The 21,799-nt window shown below is 42.8% G+C and overlaps 2 protein-coding genes across 7 annotated transcripts in view; one reads left to right on the plus strand and one right to left on the minus strand.

The window, feature by feature from the left end:
• The first annotated feature begins 1,640 nt into the window (after nt 1-1,640).
• MTIF3 (mitochondrial translational initiation factor 3) lies at nt 1,641-21,568 on the plus strand. Of its 6 annotated transcripts, none has more exons than XM_033236567.1 (5): nt 1,641-1,662; nt 7,565-7,632; nt 16,791-17,251; nt 19,948-20,105; nt 21,319-21,568. In XM_033236567.1, exons 3-5 carry the CDS (start codon nt 16,792-16,794, stop codon nt 21,535-21,537), a joined length of 837 nt encoding a protein of 278 aa, XP_033092458.1. In that variant the 5' UTR covers nt 1,641-1,662; nt 7,565-7,632; nt 16,791; the 3' UTR covers nt 21,538-21,568. The 6 variants fall into 6 exon arrangements, with proteins under 6 accessions (XP_033092458.1, XP_033092446.1, XP_033092459.1 ...); XM_033236555.1 differs by lacking the exon at nt 1,641-1,662 and adding an exon at nt 1,744-1,872; XM_033236565.1 differs by lacking the exon at nt 1,641-1,662 and adding an exon at nt 1,886-2,245.
• GTF3A (general transcription factor IIIA) overlaps nt 21,517-21,799 on the minus strand; it is a 36,938-nt gene continuing 36,655 nt past the window's right edge. Inside the window, 1 exon segment of the mRNA XM_033233732.1 lies at nt 21,517-21,779. Coding sequence (XP_033089623.1) covers nt 21,615-21,779 — 165 coding nt within the window. The 3' untranslated portion in view covers nt 21,517-21,614.

Here is a 21,799-nt window from a genome sequence, read left to right on the forward strand (position 1 = left end):
GTTGCAGTGAGCCGAGATCGCACCACTGCACTCCAGCCTGGGCGACAGAGCGAGACTCCGTCTCAAAAAAAAAAAAGCTGCCAAGCTCCATTTCGGCTAGAGGTCAAAGGAGAGTTCAAGGGAAAAGATGAAAAAAAGGCTTCTTTCCATCTGTGAGCATGTCTGTAATGGTCATCCCATTTCTGCATGTCTCCTCCCAGGAACACTAAAGCACCATCTTCTAGGTGTGGAGACATCTGACAACGTAAGTCTAGAAAGCTTCCTAAACCACCTGCTCTGGACATAGTTGCCTTCAAAGAGGGACTGCAAATGGATGCTGGGCGGTTGCTTCAGTTACCAGCGATTACTTGGTGTCAATCTATCTGTACTATTACCTTAGCAAATTTTAAGTCTTCAGTTTGGGCATTAAATGTTTCAGTTACTTGTACATACTTCACATCCTTTAATGTTTTCATGGACTCGTAACTTTACTGTTTCACTACTTCAGTCTAGCGATCCAAGGAACATTTAAAGTTTGCCTGGGCTTTGGGTTTTTTGGCTTTTTTTTTTTTTTTCCTTGATTCTGCTACTAGTTGTGTGACCTTGGGCAAATTTGTCTCAGTTCCCTCATCTGTAAAATGGGTAATAATAGTAATTGGCTCATAAGGCTGTCCTTCAGATTAAATAACTTGAGATGTGTTCAGGGCGTGTCTGGCACATAGGTAAAAGCAATCATAAGTGTGGACAATTCTAACTGCTGAGCACCTAACTCTCCCCAGGTATTGTGCTACTCACTCTATCCCCGAATCTACATCACACAAAATATCTTGGCATTGAGAAATAATTTTGATAGAATGAAATGAATCCTTAATTCTTCTTGATTAACTTGGAAACAGCCAAGATGCGCACCTGGACTTTCGGTCTCACACAAGAGTTGTTTCATCACCTCCCTACTTTAAGTGAGCCTCGAGCTACCAGCAGCTAAGGAGGAAATGGAGATTTCGTCTTTGCTTTCAAAGAACTATTTAAAGCTGAAGTAGTTTTGTCATCTGTAATAAAAGAGGTAATGCTGATTCAAGGAGTTAATGAGAAATAAGACAACGCCTTCCAGTGGACAAGTAGCCAATAAATGTTAGTTTCCCTTCATACCAGGAATCCAAACATTCCAGGTATGGCGCCAGATTAGGTGGCTTCACGACTGTGGATTCGCAGTCTGCCCTTGAGGAATTTCTTATTGAAGAAGGAGGGGGGAAGGGCGGCCCACACCCCCAGCACCCGGCTTTCGAGCGGGCTCCACGGGTCCGGGTCCAGGTCCGTTTTCCCCTTCGCCAGCTGAGGCCCCGTTCGAACCCAACTACAACGCGGAGGCTCCGAGGCCCCGGCCCCAGCTTCGTTTTGCCTCCGGAAGCCGCGCTCCACCGAGGGGGAGCCGTTCGCACTCCGAAGCTGTCTGCTCACCTGCAAATCGGAGATAGCGCCCTTTCACTCATGATCCTTATAAAAGACGCTTATGAAACACTTTATTCAGTGTTACATTAAAAAGACGTTTATAAAAGCTATTTATAAAGCCCTAGTGGGAGACCGAGATTGGTGTGAATGTAATATAACTGGAGGAAGTGCTGCTCCGATTGCTGCAGAAATTTGACATTAGATTCACTGCACCTGCGGAGCGGCGGGAGCCAGGTGAGCAGCAATTTCCCCTCAAGGACTTCCTCCACCCCCTCCTCATTTTCTGTCGGCATCCGAACTGTAGAAAACCGTGGCTCCACCCATCACCTCTCCTTTAAAGGACGCGGGATGAAGCCCCGCCCACTACGGAGAGCGAAGGGGACTCGCCGCGGAGGCGCTGTACGTGCTCCCGCCAGAGTGTACCAATTGCTTGCCCCGGCACAGGTAATGCTAAATATGAGGCGTGCGGAGCGGTGCGCGGACCAGCACCGGGAGGACATGATCTTAGGGGGCGCCCCTGTAGAGGAGGCACCTGGAAGGTCACGGTCACCCCGTCCCGCATGTACCGAGGGCGGAGAGGCCCCGCAGGTCCTGCCGCAGAGTCGGGGGGTTCTGCCGGGCTGTAATGCCATTTTCAGGGAGGCCCCTGCACGAACTTCCCAACGATGCTAGATCTAGAGTCGGCGCCCGCCCGGGGCCTACTGAGCTTTCCTAGTTTTGCCGCGCCATGCGCGCTCACCTTTGTACGCACGCACGCACGCAGTACGTCCCTATGTCCCGTCTCTAACCCGGACGCGCCACCGGTGGCCTTCTCCAGGTGGGCGTGGCCGCCGTGTTACCCACGACCAGGTCAGGGGCTCCCGGAAGTGCTCCTGCCCCTTACTGCTTGGCACCTCTGGGGCAGAACAAGCCGGGCGAAGGGCGCCTGCGCAGGGAAGGCTGAAGAAATGCACTGTTCTTGCTGCCTGCTGCTGCGGGAGGAGACCTTATGGGGGAAGGTCGCTAAGTGGGATTTTTTTTTCTCATTTATCATTTAGTAGGCTCCGTGGCTTAAGACTTGAACGAAGTAAACCAAATTCTCTTATTGAGAAGTCTCAGTTTGAAGTACGTGTTGTGAAAGGGCTAAGTCTAAGAAAAGTAGAGGGAGGAGAGAAGAATCTGGAAAATCGACTACTATTTATTGTGCCAGGCACAACACAGTCATGAATAAGTCGATTTTGTTCGTTGCTTCGTAGAGTTTACGGTCTAGTGATGGAGAGCAGTAGTACTAAGATCATCACAAAGCTGTAATTGTAATGAATGTTTTAAAGGAAAGATAAATTGGACTGTGGAAGCATTCAGTGTTAGGCTCAGTAAATTGCGGGAGGGTTGGGAGACCTGGCTTAGTTTGGGAGGTGATTAGAAGAATGCGCTAGGCATTGATCTGGCTTTTCCTAAACCAAGGACAGGAGTAATGTATTTCAAAAGCCGAATGGCCAGTGTGGCCTAGGCATAAAGGAGAAACTGGAGAGGTGGAAAGGGCCTTTTGGCCTGGTGAAGGTGTAGATCCTTAATCTCGGGGCAGTTTTACTTAAGATGAGGAGGGTCCTGACGGGTGTAGTGACCACAGTGCAGTGGGAACTGGTTGCCAGGACTCAAGCCGAGTTAGGAGACTGGCAGGAATCCAAACTAGGTGGTCGATGTTTTAAACTGACGGTGGTGACAGTGGATACGGAGAAAACTGGATGGATTCGAGCGGGGTTTAGGAAATGAAGTCGATGAGGCTTGGTGTTGGGTTGACTGTGAAAGTGAAGGAAAGTGGAGGCGTCAAAGGTGTCTTGGAGGTGACTGGAGGTTGTGGATGGGTGGTGACCCCATCACTAAAGTTCTGGAAGAAGACTAACATAGGATTAACATAGGAGAATAAGTTCAATTTTTTTATTTTTTATTTTTGAGAGTCTCACCCTGTTGCCTAGGCTGCATGCCTAAGCTGGAGTGCAGTGGCACGATCTCAGCTCACTGCAACCTCTGCTTCCCGAGTTCAAGTGATTCTCCTGCCTCAGTCACCCAAATAGCTGGGATTACAGGCTCATGCCACCAGGCCCGGCTAGTTTTTTTGTATTTTTAGTAGAGACGGGGTTTCACCATGTTGGCCAGGCTGGTCTTGAACCCTTGACCTCAAGTGATCTGCCCTCCTCAGCCTCCCCAAAGTGCTGGGATTACAAGCTTGAGCCACCGCGCCCGGCCATAAGTCCAGTTTTTAATACTGAGTCTTTAGCTCTGGGTTTAAAAGCTTTTTAAAAACATATGGTTATTATTTCAACTTAATAGCTAAAGAAATATGGTTAAATAGTTGGCCAAAGATATATGTTGGCTTTTTCCAGTGTTCTGAGTGGGAGTTCTAGCACGTAAACAGCTCAGCCTCATTATGGAGAGTATACTTTGTGCTTCCTGTGGAAGAGCAAAACCAGAGCCAAGGGAGGGCAGCATGAAGGCCCAGTAAGGTAGTGCTGGTCCTCTCGGATTAAGGCTGCACTGCTCAGGCTAGAATGGGGCAACTGGGACGGTTTGCAGGCAGAAACAAGGACTTTATGAAACTTCTTTGGAAGGTGTAAAAGAGTTCTTAGGGACATGAGAATTGGCAAAATTAATTTCACAAATATTTAGTCCACTAGAGTCTATGCAACTTTGATCCAGTCTCCCAGGAAAGAACAGATAACAGTATGAGCTTGTGAATATCAGCTATATGAGAAAAGCAGTGAGTGAACAAATAATAGAAGTTATTTTCGTCTCTTCAGTCCACATGATTTCAAATGCATGCAAGCGATTTAATTTTTTATTGGACAAGAATGCCCACCCACTCACCCCTCATATCTACTAAACCACATGTTTAAATCATGTTCCAGGAAGTTTCCTTGCAAATATTTTATCAGTACTTCCAGTGGAATGCAAAATAATACAGGGAATACAGCTGTCCTTTGAAGCAGTAATAATTGTCTTTTTTTTTTTTTTTTTTTTGGTACAAGAATGTTCACAGCAGCTATTCGTAAGAGCCAAAAAAAAAAAAAAGGGAACAGCCTAGGTGTTCATTAACAGAAAACTAGATTTAAAAACTGTGATATATTCATATACTTGGAGGACACTTCTTAGAAATAAAAAGGAACAAAGTAGTGATCCGTACAACATGAATTAGTCTGGAAACATGCTGAGATGCCTTACAACAAAGAGTAGATACTGTTTGATTCCATTTATATGAAGTCTTAGGACAGACTGTGATGGGAAAAGATCAGAACAATAGTTGCCTCTTGGGGATGGAGATCGACATGGAAATGGCAAGAGGGAACTTTCTGGGATGATGGTGATGTTTTGTTGATAGGAGTTTTGGTTACAAAGGTGTATGCACTTGTCAAAACTCAGATGAAGTCTGAGTAATCATCGAATTAAAAATGGATATCATACTATAAAGTTATGCATTATAAGTAATTGACATTAAGATCATTGACTTTTAGAATATTGTGGATGTCTCGGAGAGTATAGTTGTGGGAGTGAGTTCAGCAAATGCACCAGGATTATCATGAGAATATAAGCATTTGTTTCTATTTTGAGTTAGTCTCTTGGCCTATTCAGCCTCGTGTTGTTTACCTCACAGAGGCATCAGAGATTTTCATCAGAGAACATGGCTTCCTATTTTTCATCAACCTTGAAAGGTTAGGGGCAGTCTCAGGCATCCTAGCTCAAACTACCCTTGACCTCACTTACAGTGTTTTCTTAAAGTTCATCTTTTTTTTTTTTGGCCTAACCCAGTGGTTCTGAACAGGATAGGGAAGAGGAAACATCTGTGTTTTGAAAAGCATCCGCAGGTGATGCGGACAGGCCCTGGTTTCTGAGAAACACGGCCCCATTGTAGACCAGTTAACTTTTAACCATTCACTAGCAAAAAATTGTACAAGTTCTGCCTCAAACTGAAACCATCACCATTTATTTTATTCTTCTAAAATTTTTATTTCAGTAGCTTTTGGACTGCAAGTGGCTTTTCATTACATGGACGAATTATATAGTGGTGAATTCTGAGATTTTAGTGCACCATCACCCGAACTGTGTACATTGTACCTAATGTGTACTTTTTTTATGCCAGCCTTCCTCCCATCCTACCCCATCACCATTTTATGATGAGACTTTTACACTTGAGTTTAGGGAAAACTAAATGAAGAAATAAAGGCAGTGTGCATTACCAAAAAATCAGAATTTTAAGTTTATAAAGTTCCTTATTTATGGGTCACTTAGATAGAAGCTTGAAACGAATAAAGGGAATATTTTTAAAAATTATGTACAAAGCCAGAATGCCAGTGTATTAAATTACAGTGAAATTTAGAGGTTACACAGACTAGAATAGTTACATTGGCATTACTAGTGAACCCTTCCTCCCTCTAGCCTATTGATTTGATCTTTAAAAATGTATTAATTATTGAACACCCATATAACCATAACCTAGATTCAGCAAATGCTGCCGTAAGTGCATTGTTTATCTTTTCTGCTGAATGGTTTCAAAGCAAGTGATAGATGTCATGACACTATCCTAAATACTTCTGCATTTGTTTCTTAAGAATTGCATTTTCGGCCGGGCACGGTGGCTCAAGTCTGTAATCCCAGCACTTTGGGAGGCCGAGACGGGCGGATCACGAGGTCAGGAGATCGAGACCATCCTGGCTAACACAGTGAAACCCCGTCTCTACTAAAAAAAAAATACAATAAACTAGCCGGGCGAGGTGGCGGTTGCCTGTAGCCCCAGCTACTCGGGAGGCTGAGGCAGGAGAATGGCGTAAACCCGGGAGGCGGAGCTTGCAGTGAGCTGAGATCCGGCCACTGCACTCCAGCCTGGGCGACAGAGCGAGACTCCGTCTCAAAAAAAAAAAAAAAAAAGAATTGCATTTTCACACCTAAGAAAATTAACAGGCTGGGTGCCCTGGCTCACGCCTGTAATTCCAACACTTCGGGAGGCCAAGGCAGGTGGATCATTTGAGGTCAGGAGATTGAGACCAGCCTGGCCAACATGGTAAAACCCCATCTCTACTAAAAATGCAAAAATTAGCTGGGCAGTAGTGGTGCACACCTGTACTCCCGGCTACTTGGGAAGCTGAGGCAGGAGAATCGCTTGAACCTGGGAGGCGGAGGTTGCAGTGAGCCAAGATTGCCCCAGTGCATTCCAGTCTGGGTGACAGAGTGAGAACCTGTCTCAAAAAAAAAAAAAGGAAAATTAACAATACATCTCTAATAATATCTAATACCTAGTCTCTATTCAGATTTTCCCCTCATCCCCAACATGTCTTTTCAGCATAATTATGTTGCCTTGATTTTTTTTTTTTCACTCAAGAATAGCTTTCCCCTTCCCTTTTCATTCCCAATGGCATTGGCTTTTGTAGACACTAACCAGGTGTCTTGTTCCATCTGGATTTGTCAGATTGTTTCCTTGCGGCATCTTCTGTTGTTCCTCTGAGTCTGGCCCTTGTATCCCCTAGAAACTGGAAGCTAGACCCTGCATCAGGTCAGGTCAAACCTTTTTTCAAAGCTGCTTCATAGAAGGCGCCATGCACTTCAGGTAGCTTCCCATCCGGAGATGTGCCAAGGATAGCACGTTGTCCCCCTGTTGGAGATGCTGAGTCTGACGTTTGCTTGGGATGACAGACAGCTGTGTCCTCAGCAGAGTGTGCTTATCCCTCCCGGTCTGAAAGTCATCTGCGGTGACCCTTTGGCATCAGCTCTCTTGCATCCATCCCTGCCTGAATCCGTGGTTTCACTGGGGTTGGAAAAATGGTGATTTTCTTTTTTTTTTGTTTGTTTGAAACAGGGTCTTGCCCTGTTGTCCAGGCTGGAGTGCAGTGGTGTGATCAGAGCTCACTGCAGCCTCGACCTCCTGGGCTCAAGTGAACCTCCTTCTTCAGCCTCCCCAGTAGCTGGGAGTACAGCTGCGTGTCAACACACCCGGCTAATTTATTTTTTGTAGAGACTGGGTCTTGCTATGTGGCCCGGCCTGGTCGCAAACTCCTGGCCTTAAGTGATCCTCTTGCCTTGGCCTCCCAAAGTGCTGGAATTACAGGTGTGAGATATCGTGCATGGCAAGATTTTCTAATTACTTTTACTTTTCTTTTGTGTTTATTAGCTATCATTCTTCTCTACAGAAGAGCTTTTTCTCATCAATCGGGGGTGATTACAGTTCTTCCTAAAAAGGTAGGATAAATGCTCAGTTCTTTTTACTTAATTACCAATTTTCAAAGTAAAGAATCAAGCTAATAGTCTCATGCAGTCGTGGCAAATTATCATTTTTATAGATTTTTGCATATTCAGTGTATTGACATGAATGACAGTAATTATGCCTTACTGTTTAAATTACACCAGAATTGACCAGTGGGAGTCTCTTCATGCTGCCAAACTGTAAATGACATGTAAACAAACAAAATAATAATACCATCATGGAAATCTGAAAGCTAAATATTTGACGACATAAAGGACCGTTTTTTAATTGGGATAATGTTATTGTGAGTATTAAAAAGATTAAGGAGTACCTCTTAGAGATACATACTATTTCCTGAAAAAGTAGGATTTACTTCGAAAGCCTTCCTGGATGGCTGCGGGGAGACAGTTGAGGGGTAAAGACGAAACGCAGGTGCTGTTTATTATCCAGTTCTTTTCTGTACGAAGTTGAAAGTTTCCGTAATAAAAAGTTTTTAAATTATGAATTTATGTTGATGGCTGCAATTTAAATGTAATATTACAGGTTGTTTTAACTTTGTATTTATATTTTATCTATAAGGGCTATTTTGAAGAAACTTATATTTTCAATGTTGCTGATTATTTTTTTTTTTTTTTGAGAGGAGTCTCGCCTGTCGCCCATAGTGCAGTGGCCAGATCTCAGCTCACTGCAAGCTCCGCCTCCCGGGTTCCCGCCATTCTCCTGCCTCAGCCTCCCGAGTAGCTGCTACAGGCGCCCGCCATCGCTAGTTTTTTGTATTTAGTAGAGACGGGGTTTCAATGTTAGCCAGGATGTCTCATCTCCTGACCTCGTGATCCGCCCGTCTCGCCTCCCAAAGTGCTGGGATTACAGGCTTGAGCCACCGCGCCCGGCCCAATGTTGCTGATTTAAAGCCAGTATTGAGTTAGTATTAAAGCTTAATTGCAATGAATTGCATTGTTTGCTGTAGACATCAAAAAAAATTGAAGCTTCTTAAAAATTTAAACTTAAATTTGAATAATGGCAAAGGACTTTAAAAGTGATATACTTCCAGTGTGTTTCCGCTCTTTCCCTTTCCTTCGTTTCCTTCTTGGAAAGTGTTTTTAAAGCTTTTTAAAAAAACCTACATCATTTTTCTGAAATAGTCTTTGTTTTGTAAATAAATAAAGTTTATTTTCAAGTATAAAAATAATACTTATAAAATACTTATAAAAACTTGAGAAATACTGGCAATTAGGAAAAATAAGGGAAAGAGTTGCTTTTGTCTTCAACATTTTTATAATTTTTTTCCATCTTTTCCTATATCTAGTTATTTTGTTTGCTTGTTTGAAAAAAATCCTACATTTTGAAATTTTTTAAAATTTTAATATGTTGATAATTTATTAAACAAGGCACTTTAGCTTTTATTCGTAATTACTAAGAGAAAAAGATAGCCAATATTGAGTTAGTATTAAAACTTAATTGCAGTGGACTGTTTCGTCTACTGTATACATCAAGATTATTTAAATTTATATATATCTATTTAGTAACATGATTTTATGTGTGGTAACATTTTTTTTTTTTTGGCAGTTCTTAACCGATCAATACTTACTTTATATTTTTTATATATATATATTTTTTATTATACTTTAAGTTCTAGGGTACATGTGCATAACGTGCAGGTTTGTTACATATGTATACTTGTGCCATGTTGGTGTGCTGCACCCATCAACTCGTCAGCACCCATCAAGTCATCATTTATATCATATATAACTCCCCAATGCAATCCCTCCCCCTTCCCCCCTCCCCATGATAGGCCCCAGTGTGTGATGTTCCCCTTCCCGAGTCCAAGTTTCCTCATTGTTCAGTTCCCACCTATGAGTGAGAACATGCGGTGTTTGGTTTTCTGTTCTTGTGATAGTTTGCTAAGAATGATGGTTTCCAGCTGCATCCATGTCCCTACAAGGACGCAAACTCATCCTTTTTTAAGGCTGCATAGTATTCCATGGTGTATATGTGCCACATTTTCTTAATCCAGTCTGTCACAGATGGACATTTGGGTTGATTCCAAGTCTTTGCTATTGTGAATAGTGCCGCAATAAACATACGTGTGCATGTGTCTTTGTAGTAGAATAATTTATAATCCTTTGTGTATATACCCAGTAGTGGGATGGCTGGGTCATATGGTACATCTAGTTCTAGATCCTTGAGGAATCGCCATACTGTTTTCCATAATGGTTGAACTAGTTTACAATCCCACCAACAGTGTAAAAGTGTTCCTATTTCTCCACATCCTCTCCAGCACCTGTTGTTTCCTGACTTTTTAATGATTGCCATTCTAACTGGTGTGAGATGGTATCTCATTGTGGTTTTGATTTGCATTTCTCTGATGGCCAGTGATGAGCATTTTTTCATGTGTCTGTTGGCTGTATGAATGTCTTCTTTTGAGAAATGTCTGTTCATATCCTTTCCCCACTTTTTGATGGGGTTGTTTGTTTTTTTCTTGTATATTTGTTTGAGTTCTTTGTAGATTCTGGATATTAGCCCTTTGTCAGATGAGTAGGTTGCAAAAATTTTCTCCCATTCTGTAGGTTGCCTGTTCACTCTGATGGTAGTTTCTTTTGCTGTGCAGAGCTCTTTAGTTTAATGAGATCCCATTTGTCAATTTTGGCTTTTGCTGCCATTGCTTTTGGTGTTTTAGACATGAAGTCCTTGCCCATGCCTATGTCCTGAATGGTACTACCTAGATTTTCTTCTAGGGTTTTTATGGTATTAGGTCTAACATTTAAGTCTCTAATCCATCTTGAATTAATCTTCGTATAAGGAGTAAGGAAAGGATCCAGTTTCAGCTTTCTACTTATGGCTAGCCAATTTTCCCAGCACCATTTATTAAATAGGGAATCCTTTCCCATTTCTTGTTTCTCTCAGGTTTGTCAAAGATCAGATGGCTGTAGATGTGTGGTATTATTTCTGAGGACTCTGTTCTGTTCCATTGGTCTATCTCTCTGTTTTGGTACCAGTACCATGCTGTTTTGGTTACTGTAGCCTTGTAGTATAGTTTGAAGTCAGGTAGCGTGATGCCTCCAGCTTTGTCCTTTTGACTTAGGATTGTCTTGGCAATGCGGGCTCTTTTTTGGTTCCATATGAACTTTAAAGCAGTTTTTTCCAATTCTGTGAAGAAACTCATTGGTAGCTTGATGGGGATGGCATTGAATCTATAAATAACCTTGGGCAGTATGGCCATTTTCACGATATTGATTCTTCCTATCCATGAGCATGGTATGTTCTTCCATTTGTTTGTGTCCTCTTTGATTTCACTGAGCAGTGGTTTGTAGTTCTCCTTGAAGAGGTCCTTTACATCCCTTGTAAGTTGGATTCCTAGGTATTTTATTCTCTTTGAAGCAATTGTGAATGGAAGTTCATCCTGATTTGGCTCTCTGCTTGTCTGTTACTGGTGTATAAGAATGCTTGTGATTTTTGCACATTAATTTTGTATCCTGAGACTTTGCTGAAGTTGCTTATCAGCTTAAGGAGATTTTGGGCTGAGATGATGGGGTTTTCTAAATATACAATCATGTCATCTGCAAACAGGGACAATTTGACTTCTTCTTTTCCTAACTGGATACCCTTATTTCTTTCTCTTGCCTGATTGCCCTAGCCAGAACTTCCAACACTATGTTGAATAGGAGTGGTGAGAGAGGGCATCCCTGTCTTGTGCCAGTTTTCAAAGGGAATTTTTCCAGTTTTTGCCCATTCAGTATGATATTAGCTGTGGGTTTGTCATAAATAGCTCTTATTATTTTGAGGTACGTTCCATCAATACCGAATTTATTGAGCGTTTTTAGCATGAAGTGCTGTTGAATTTTGTCAAAAGCCTTTTCTGCATCTATTGAGATAATCATGTGGTTCTTGTCTTTGGTTCTGTTTATATGCTGGATTACGTTATTGATTTGCGAATGTTGAACCAGCCTTGCATCCCAGGGATGAAGCCCACTTGATCATGGTGGATAAGCTTTTTGATGTGCTGCTGAATCCGGTTTGCCAGTATTTTATTGAGAATTTTTGCATCGATGTTCATCAGGGATATGGGTCTAAAATTCTCTTTTTTTGTTGTGTCTCTGCCAGGCTTTGGTATCAGGATGATGTTGGCCTCATAAAATGAGTTAGGGAGGATTCCCTCTTTTTCTATTGATTGGAATAGTTTCAGAAGGAATGGTACCAGCTCCTCCTTGTACCTCTGGTAGAATTCAGCTGTGAATCCATCTGGTCCTGGACTTTTTTTGGTGGGTAGGCTATTAATTGTTGCCTCATTTTCAGAGCCTGCTATTGGTCTATTCAGGGATTCAACTTCTTCCTGGTTTAGTCTTGGAAGAGTGTAAGTGTGTCCAGGAAATTATCCATTTCTTCTAGATTTTCTAGTTGATTTGCATAGAGGTGTTTATAGTATTCTCTGATGGTTGTTTGTATTTCTGTGGGGTTGGTGGTGATATCCCCTTTATCATTTTTTATTGCGTCTATTTGATTCCGCTCTCTTTTCTTCTTTATTAGTCTTGCTAGCGGTCTGTTAATTTTGTTGATCTTTCAAAAAACCAACTCCTGGATTCATGATTTTGGGGGTTTTTTTGTGTCTCTATCTCCTTCAGTTCTGCTCTGATCTTAGTTATTTCTTGCCTTCTGCTAGCTTTTGAATGTGTTTGCTCTTGCCTCTCTAGTTCTTTTAATTGTGATGTTAGAGAGTCATTTTAGATCTTTCCTGCTTTCTCTTGTGGGCATTTAGTGCTATAAATTTCCCTCTACACACTGCTTTAAATGTGTCCCACAGATTCTGGTATGTTGTATTTTGTTCTCATTGGTTTCAAAGAACATCTTTATTTCTGCCTTCATTTCGTTATGTACCCAGTAGTCATTCAGGAGCAGGTTGTTCAGTTTCCATGTAGTTGAGCGGTTTGGATTGAGTTTCTTAGTCCTGAGTTCTAGTTTGATTGCACTGTGGTCTGAGAGACAGTTTGTTATATTTCTGTTCTTGTACATTTGCTGAGGAGTGCTTTACTTCCAATTATGTGGTCAATTTGGAATAAGTGCGATGTGGTGCTGAGAAGAATGTATATTCTGTTGATTTGGGGTGGAGAGTTCTATAGATGTCTATTAGGTCCGCTTGGTGCAGAGATGAGTTCAATTCCTGGATATCCTTTTTAACTTTCTGTCTCGTTGATCTGTCTAATGTTGACATTGGAGTGTTGAAGTCTCCCATTATTATTGTATGGAGTCTAAGTCTCTTTGTAAGTCTCTAAGGACTTGCTTTATGAATCTGGGTGCTCCTGTATTGGGTGCATATATATTTAGGATAGTTAGCTCTTCCTGTTGAATTGATCTCTTTACCATTGTGTAATGGCCTTCTTTGTCTCTTTTGATCTTTGATGGTTTAAAGTGTGTTTTATCAGAGACTAGGATTGCAACCCCTGCTTTTTTTGTTCTCCATTTGCTTGGTAGATCTTCCTCCATCCCTTTATTTTGAGCCTATGTATGTCTCTGCATGTGAGATGGTCTCCTGAATACAGCAGACTGATGGGTCTTGACTCTTTATCCAGTTTGCCAGTCTGTGTCTTTTAATTGGACCATTTAGTCCATTAACATTTAAGGTTACTATTGTTATGTGTGAACTTGATCCTGCCATTATGATACTAACTGGTTATTTTGCTCGTTAGTTGATGCAGTTTCTTCCTAGCCTCGATGGTCTTTACATTTTGGCCTGTTTTTGCAATGGCTGGTACCGGTTGTTCCTTCCATGTTTAGGCTTCCTTCAGGGTCTCTTGTAAGGCAGGCCTGGTGGTGACAAAATCTCTAAGCATTTGCTTATCTGTAAAGGATTTTATTTCTCCTTCACTGATGAAACTTAGTTTGGCTGGATATGAACTCTGGGTTTAAAATTCTTTTCTTTAAGAACGTTGAATATCGGCCCCCACTCTCTTGTGGCTTGTAGAGTTTCTGCCGAGAGATCTGCTGTTAGTCTGATGGGCTTCCCTTTGTGGGTAACCCGACCTTTCTCTCTGGCTGCCTTTAAGATTTTTTCCTTCATTTCAACTTTGGTGAATCTATGTGTGGTAACTTCTACATCCTTCTTGCTAATACAGACTTTGGAAAGAAACAACACTGATTCTAGACATAAAGTTTGTAGAGCAGGCTTGTGAGCAGGAACTTAAGCATCCCCTAGCAGAATACCTAGTGACATTTGGGACTGGATGCTGTTGCTGGTTTTCTGATGATAAGTGAAAAAAAATTATTCTCTGATCTCTTCAGATATTTCTTCTTTTTTGGTTTGGAAGCTTCTTCCATTCACAAAAGAAACCATATGTCAGTGATTTAAAATCACTTTGCTCCCACCTTGGAGCCTTTACCGCATCTACAGCTGGAGCCACTAGCTGGGTAATAACCGTAAATCAATGCGTGTCATGCACTGTGGCTGGAGCATCTGGCCACAGATCCTCACGAATACTGACAGGTGTCTCAAATGCCAGCTAGAAATGTGAAGGGTGTAGCTTGCAGGCATTCGTGTGCATTGGCGGGGAGTGATGCATCCGAAGGCTTGGAGGTTAAATGCCAGCAGCCCCGCCATAGCTCCTTGGCTGTTTCCTTTGGCCCATGCATTCATTCGACATGTACACGCTGAGCCAGGCTCTGGGCTGTATTGCCGGGGAACGTAGCAGTGAACAAAATGGACGAAGTCCATGTTCTCATGAAGCTTTCATTCCAGTGAGGAAAGATTATGAACGTATATGCAAATAAATATATAATGTGTCCAGCAGTGATAAATGCAGTAAAGTTTTTAAAAGGCAGGGGAATAGGTTTGAGAGTGTTGAGGTGTGCTCTTTTATGGAGGGGTCAGGGAAGGACTCGCTGAGAGGTAGCATTTGAGCAGAGACGAGGTAAAGGAACCATGAGGCTGTCTGAGGGAAGAGTATTGCAGGAAGAGAGAATTTCTGGGTGCCAGGACTCAGAGGATGGGTGTGTTTACAAGGAACAGCAGGGAGGCTGGAACAGACTGAGCCAGAAGAAGCACGGTCGGCACAGGCCAGGGGCATGGTAGAGGACTTGGCTTTTACTTGCAGAGATACTAGCCAGGGGAGGGTTGTGGGCAGAGGAGAAACGTGATCCGACTTACGCATTTTTAAGGATTGCTCCGTGTGCCCTGGCAGTAATAAACTCTAGGGCGTGAGGGCAGAGGCAGGAAGACCAGTCAGGAAGCTGTCACTGTGATACAGTTTTACTGTGATGCAGTCGAGCAGCGGTTTGGGAGTGGGATGATAGCAGTGGAGGAGCTGAGAAGTGGTTATACTGGTTGAACGGTAGGTTTTGCGGATGGGTTGCTGAGAGAAAATAAAGAGTCAAGGATAACGTTGGTATTTTTGGCCTGAGCAACCAGAAGAATGTGTTGCCATTACATGAGACAGGGAAGACTGAGGGAGGAGCAAGTTTTGTGTGGAAGACGAAGCATTGAACTTTGGACGCATTAATCCTCAGTGACTAGTACATATCTAAGTGGAGAGGTTGGGTAGGCAGTTAACCCTACATACAGGTGTGGAACTCAGAGAAGAGCTTGGCACCAGAGGTATAAATTAGTGTTGGGTGTTACCACACTAGGTAAGGAGTGTGTTGAGAATATGCATGTCCATCACTTTCTGTTTAATTTGCCATATTTTTTGCATATCACTTTTGAACATGAGGGGTGAGAGATCAGTGGGTTGTACAGCCCAGTGGGTTCAAAGCCAGGGACCAGAGGGAACTTCTAGTTTTAAACACCCCAGGAGATTCTGGGACCATTCTTTGAGAAGCACCCAGAAGACACCTTCTGTTTTCCTCTTTCATCTTGACAAGTCACACCTCTTGGAGTTTGTGATTCTCTAATGATTCCTAGCATGCCCTAGATGAGATTAATGGGTCCTCTCGGCACTCTTTCAGCCTGTACTTCTAAGATTTACCAAATGCATGAATGGAAGGAGAGAAAAGCAATTAAAAAAGCAATGTGCCATTTGTAAGTGCTTCAAATTCAGTGTCATAGAAAGGAAGTAAAAGCGCTGTCAGCATACATGCCTGTTAACATTTGGTAATAATGCCTGCCTTACCTTGAGAATGGTCTTTATAGTGGATGAGGTCAGTCAGCACTTTGATTTATGTCACGGTGTTTTCCGACAGTCTCAGTTATTCTTGCAGTGGGCTGGCTTCCTTCCTGGAGAAGTCCCTTTCCCATAATGTGTTCCTATCTGCTGTGTACCATCAGATGTATTGAAAAATTGTTAACACTTCATTATATTAAAAGTTTATCAATTGGTGTTTATGAATCACCAAGCATATTATGTACTGCATCCTCATAAATAAACCCCTAAGATGATACTTGCTTTTGGAGTTGGCACTACAAGATGCATGAGAAATACAGCTGACCCTAGAACAACACAGGTTTGAACTGCATGGGGTCCACATATATGTGGATTTTCCTCTGCCTCTTGCCATCTCTAAGAGAGCAAGACCAACCCCTCCCTTGTTCCTTCTCCTCAGCCTGCTCGATGTGAAGACAATGAGGATGAAGACCTTTATGGTGATCCATGTTCACTTAATGAATAGTAAATATATTTTCTCTTCTTCATGATTTTAATGACATTTCTTTTCTCTAGCTTGCTCTGTTGTAAGAATACAGCATATAATACGCATGGCATACAAAATATGTGTTCATCAACTGCTTATGTTATTCATAAGGCTTTCAGTCAGCAGCAGGCTATTTTACGTTTTTGAGGAGTCAAAGTTATACACAGATTTTCAACTGCACAGGGAGGGAGTCTGTTTCCCTAACTCCCAAGTTGTTCAGGGGCCAACTAAGTAGTCAAATGAGATCATGAGTACCGAAAAAAAAAGTGAAAGTGCTATACAAATCCAGTGTATTCTAATCGCCACTTGTCTTGGGGACAATACCACCATGAGTGAGTTAGTCTGGACAGAGTCACCTGCTAGTCCACTTTATTAGTGTAGACTTCCTGTGTGTGGATCTGAAAGTCTAGAGAACAGCAGTTTCCTTCACACTTGCAATTACAGCCTCCACAGCCTCACATATGCCCTGCCATGTACCACAATGTCAGACCAAGGGAATAAGTGATTGAATTTTAATGAACTCTTCTTACTACATTCTTAGGATGGCTGCTCTTTTTCTAAAGAGATTAACACTACACACTGTGAAGTCTGAAAATAGTTGCGTTAGATGTTTTGGTAAACACATCGTGCAAAAGACAGCACCAGCACAGTCGCCCCCTATTGCTTCTGCCCCGAGAGTCTCCTTCCTAATTCATGCGGAAGCCTTTAGTACCACTGAAGACACCCAGAATGAAGGAAAAAAGAAAAAAAAGAGTCAAACAGCTTTTAGTAACGTTGGAAGAAAAATTAGTCAGCGAATTATTCACTTATTTGATGAGAAGGGCAATGATATGGGGAACATGCACCGAGCAGATGTGATTAGACTTATGGATGAGCGAGAGCTGCGACTGGTCCAAAGGAACGCCGGCACAGAGCCCGCAGAGTACCAGCTCATGACAGGACTGCAGATCCTCCAGGAGCGGCAGAGGCTGAGGGAGATGAAGAAGGCTAGCCCCAAAACTGGTAAGTATTTTGCTGTTGGCTCCCTGAATCCTTTAAGGGCTACAAATCAGCAGTTTAAATTCTACCATTTGTCAAGGTGCCTGTGACAACAGGGAAATGAGAAACTGGAAAACTCACGATTCCACCACCATTCCTAGTGTCTGTCTTTCCTCCTCCTTCCTGCACTTACTTCTGTTCCCATTATTCCATAATACCCTGCCCATTGTCTCTTCCCTTTAAACCTGTGCAAAATGGAGAAACCAGGCAAACAAACCAAAGTGAAGAGAACTCTTTCCCCTGTCCTGTGGCCTTCTCCCAATGCCGCGGCAAGCTGAGTAGCTGATGGGTGAAACGGAATGAGATTGGGAGGGGTATGTTCAAGTTTCCTGCCCTCTGCCCTCTGCTGGGCCAGTCACTTAGTTTGCTTCCCCTTCTTCATCTCTAAAGTGGAGATGTTTGGTTAATTATCTGGAAGCACCTTTTTATTTTTTTTGAGACAGTCTCTGCCTCCCGCCCAGGCTGGAGTTCAGTGGTGTGATGTGTGCTCACTGCAACCTCCGCCTCCCAGGCTCAAGCAATTCTCCTGCCTCAGCCTCCCCAGTGGCTGGGATTACAGGTGCCCGCCACCATGCCCGGCTAATTTTTGTATTTTTAAGAGAGACAGGGGTTTCACCATGTTGGCCAGGCTGGTCTTGGACTCCTGGCCTCAAGTGATCCACCCGCCTCAGCCTCCCAAAGTGCTGTAATTACAGGCGTGAGCCACCGCGCCCAGCCTGGAAGTACCTTTTAAACACTAAAGTGATTCACAGAGCATCTCCCATGCCAAAGCGTTTTGTTACAGTATCAGTAGCAACACTCTTTTATATATACAACCAGTCGCTTCACAAGGCACTTGCCATTTAAGCCTCACGGAAGTCAAGAATTGGATATTAAGCAAAGATGTTTTTTTCACAGTTCCTAAAAAGTGCTGATCATTATGAAAGTTCAGTGGATGGCGCATGGGGACAGGTGTCAGATGACTGCTCCCAGGACTGCATCGTGAGGTTGTGTGCCTTCAGAAAATCACATGTTATCTGCAGCTCAGTTTTGTAACACCACATTTAACAAGGACGTTGACTGGAAAACAAATATTCAGAAGAGACCAACTAGGGAGAATAAGGACATCAAACTATGTCACTTTAAAAATAAAAAGTCACTGGGCATGTTGGCTCAGGCCTGTAATCCCAGCACTTTGGGAGGCCAAGGCAGGTGGATAGCTTGAGCTCAGGAGTTGAGTACCAGCCTGGGCAATATAGTAAAACCCCATCTCTACAAAAAAATTTAAAAATTAGCCAGGTGTGGTGGTGCAAACCTGTGATTCCCAGCTACTCGGGAGGCTGAGGTGGGAGGATCACTTGAGCCCAGGAGGTGAAGGCTGCAGTGAAGAACCATGATCACACCACTGCACTTCAGCCTGGGTGACAAGAGCGAGACCCTGTGTTAAAACAAACAAACAAAAAACAGGGTCTTGCTCTGTTACCCAAACTGGACTGCAGTGGTGTGATTTCGGCTCCCTGCAGCCTCCATCTCCTGGGATCCAGCAATCCTCCCACCTCCACCTCCCATGCAGCTGGGACCACAGGCACACACCACCATCCCTGGCTTTTTTATTTTTTGTAGAGACGGGGTCTTGCTATGTTGCTCAGGTCTTGAACTCCTGAGCTCTAACGATCTGCCCTCCTTAGCCTCCCGAAGTGCTGGGATTACAGGCATGAGCCAGCACATCTGGCCCCCAATCTTTATGATGAACACTGGTGCATACTCTAGGGTCTGTGAACCTAAATGCATCAAACTGCTGTCAGCAGCAGTGTATGCAATTTCTCTACCTCCTCCCTCATTCTGTCACTCTAGTTTTTGTCATTTTAATGGTGAGAAATTAACGTGTATTTCACTATTTTTTCTCTTCTGTGAATGCCTGTTCGTATTCATTTTTCTACGTAGATGGTTTTTCTTCCTGATTTATAGGGTTTTCTGTTGTGTATGACACAAAAAACCTTATCCCAGTTAGATTTTTCACTTTTTGCCTTCTTAATGAATTCCTTCCCTATCCTGAGATCACAAACCATTTTGTCTTGTCTTCTATTTGTTTTAAAGTTGTATTTTTCATCTGTAGAACATTAGTACATCTGGGGAGACCTAATTTTTGGCATCTATAAACTTCTCAATTGTCCCAACACCTTTACTGAGTAGCCTGTTCCTTCTCTATAATTTTCCAGTAGGCAGGATTTCTGGAGACAGAGGGCATGAACACAGGACGCAGGGACCCTTACCTGTCCGACAGTCTGGCTGACCCCTTAGTAGCAAGGAGAGCATCTCAAAAGGAGTGGGTAGAGCACTCCCAGATGCCAACCCACAGCTGAAAGATGAGGATATTAAGTGTACCATAAAGCCAAACGTAATCCTTTAAATGACTGTCTTTTGGTGTTCTTTCAACAAATGATGGTTAACAATAAATGGAAGCATTTCAGATTTTAAGTACCCTTCCAGGGCAGGTAAAAAATTGGTATCTTTATGTTTATCTCCCCCATTTGAAAAGACATGTACTGGTGTGTGAAACTGAAAGCCAGACGAGAAGACTGTCAGGTGGCAACCTAAGATTTTATGATGGGCATGTTGGGAAGTTCAGGGTTCACAGTGGACTAGTCAATAGACCTTGCACCCTATCTGTGTCAAACCAGGACCAACCCCGACAAAGGAACTGACTTTTTCTTCAAATATTGGACAACATGATTTGGACACAAAGACTAAACAGATTCAACAGTGGATTAAGAAAGAACGCCAAGTCCGGATTACTATAAAGAAAGGAAAAAATGTAGACGTGTCAGAAAATAAAGTGGTAAGTAAAGAAGGTACAAGCCATTGCTTGTGCTTTTGGTCTTCTGATCTAAAAATACAATTGTAGGCCGGGCGCAGTGCTCATGCCTGTAGTCCCAGCACTTTGGGAGGCCGAGGCAGGTGAATCACGAGGTCAGGAGATCAAGACCATCCTGGCTAACATGGTGAAACCCCGTCTCTATTCAAAATACAAAAAAAAGCAGCCGGGCGTGGTGGCAGGTGCCTATAGTCCCAGCTACTTGGGAGGCTGAGGCAGGAGAATGGCGTGAACCCGGGAGGCGGAGCTTGCAGTGAGCCGAGATTGCCCCACTGCACTCCAGCCTGGGCGACAGAACGAGACTCCGTCTCAAAAAAAAAATGTAGAAAATATGAAGTATAAAGACAAAGTGACTGGTAATTCTTCCACCCAGTGATGTTAACAGCTTTCTAGTTTGCTTTTCAAAACTAAGCATACCGTAGATACGGTTTCCATTACACTGTATTTAGCCATATGAAAACGTTTCATACTTTAAAAGCAATATACTATTGTTTTATACATGGTAGAATAACCCTTAAACAGGAAAATTAGAAACTTTATAGATTGATCTTTTGTTTCCTCTTTGTACTTATGAGGGGCATTAATTACGTAGACTGTCTTCTAGAAAGTGTGTAGTTTCCAATCCCGGACGTTTATGGAATACCTGATTTGCTTTTTTTTTTTTTAAGTTAGATAACTGTAGCATCCACTAAGGGCATCCTTAGTAATCCAGCTCCACAGTAGAGTCACTTAGCATAGGTCCCGACCCAGCTGATTCAGACTTTCTTGAGTCCAGGTATCCATTTGTTTCAGCCACTGAGAGTGACTCTGTTAGGGGCAGTAGAGAGTGCTGAGAACTGCTCGGCTGACATCTTGGGGATGAGGAGGTATTTTGCCAATGCCCAAACCCAGTGCTTTCTGTTTGGGGGAGAGGGTAATCTGAGCCAAATGTAGCCTCTTAGTGCCATGACAAAGTGGAGATTTAAAATTAGGAAGCATGCAGCATGTCAGTTTAGTTACATGGTGTTATTGTACAGATTTCAGTCAACCTAACCAGATATATATGAACTCATTAGCTAATCACTTATTCGACAGCAGCAATTCAAGGGTGCCGGTGTTTGTGAATGTTGGAGCAGAACACTAGAAAGCACCAAAGCCTCTCATTTTAAATTAATCTCTGGCTGTTTCCCTTTTTTAGGAGGAGATATTTCATCAAATACTCCAGACTATGCCTGGAATAGCGACATTCTTATCTAGGCCACAAGCTGTTCAAGGAGGAAAAGCTTTAATGTGTGTTCTTCGTCCTTTAAGCAAAAATGAAGAGAAGGCACGTGGAGAAACTCAAAAGACCCAGAAAAGAGACACTTTGAACCAAGACCATGGAAATGATAAGGAATCAAATGTTCTGCATGAGTAATTTTAATAAAGAAAAGTATGATCTGAGAGAAGGTAAGCTCCTTGGTCTACCGTCCTTTAAACAAAGCAGTGCAGTTCTTAGCTGAGGGTAAGTACTGCAACTGTCGAGAGCACCTTGTCTTCCACACAGTTGGGTGACTCTCCGTTTTGACACAAAGATAAGCCTTGCCCTTGTTTCCTTTTGGGAGGGATATATCCACTGAGACGAGAGGCCAAACTCCGTTTTTCACGAGATTTTTTGACCTTTGGGAATAAGGAAGACA

Source organism: Trachypithecus francoisi, unplaced genomic scaffold (genome assembly GCF_009764315.1).
Source record: "Trachypithecus francoisi isolate TF-2019V2 unplaced genomic scaffold, Tfra_2.0 Contig01461, whole genome shotgun sequence".
NCBI classification, from domain to species: domain Eukaryota; kingdom Metazoa; phylum Chordata; class Mammalia; order Primates; family Cercopithecidae; genus Trachypithecus; species Trachypithecus francoisi.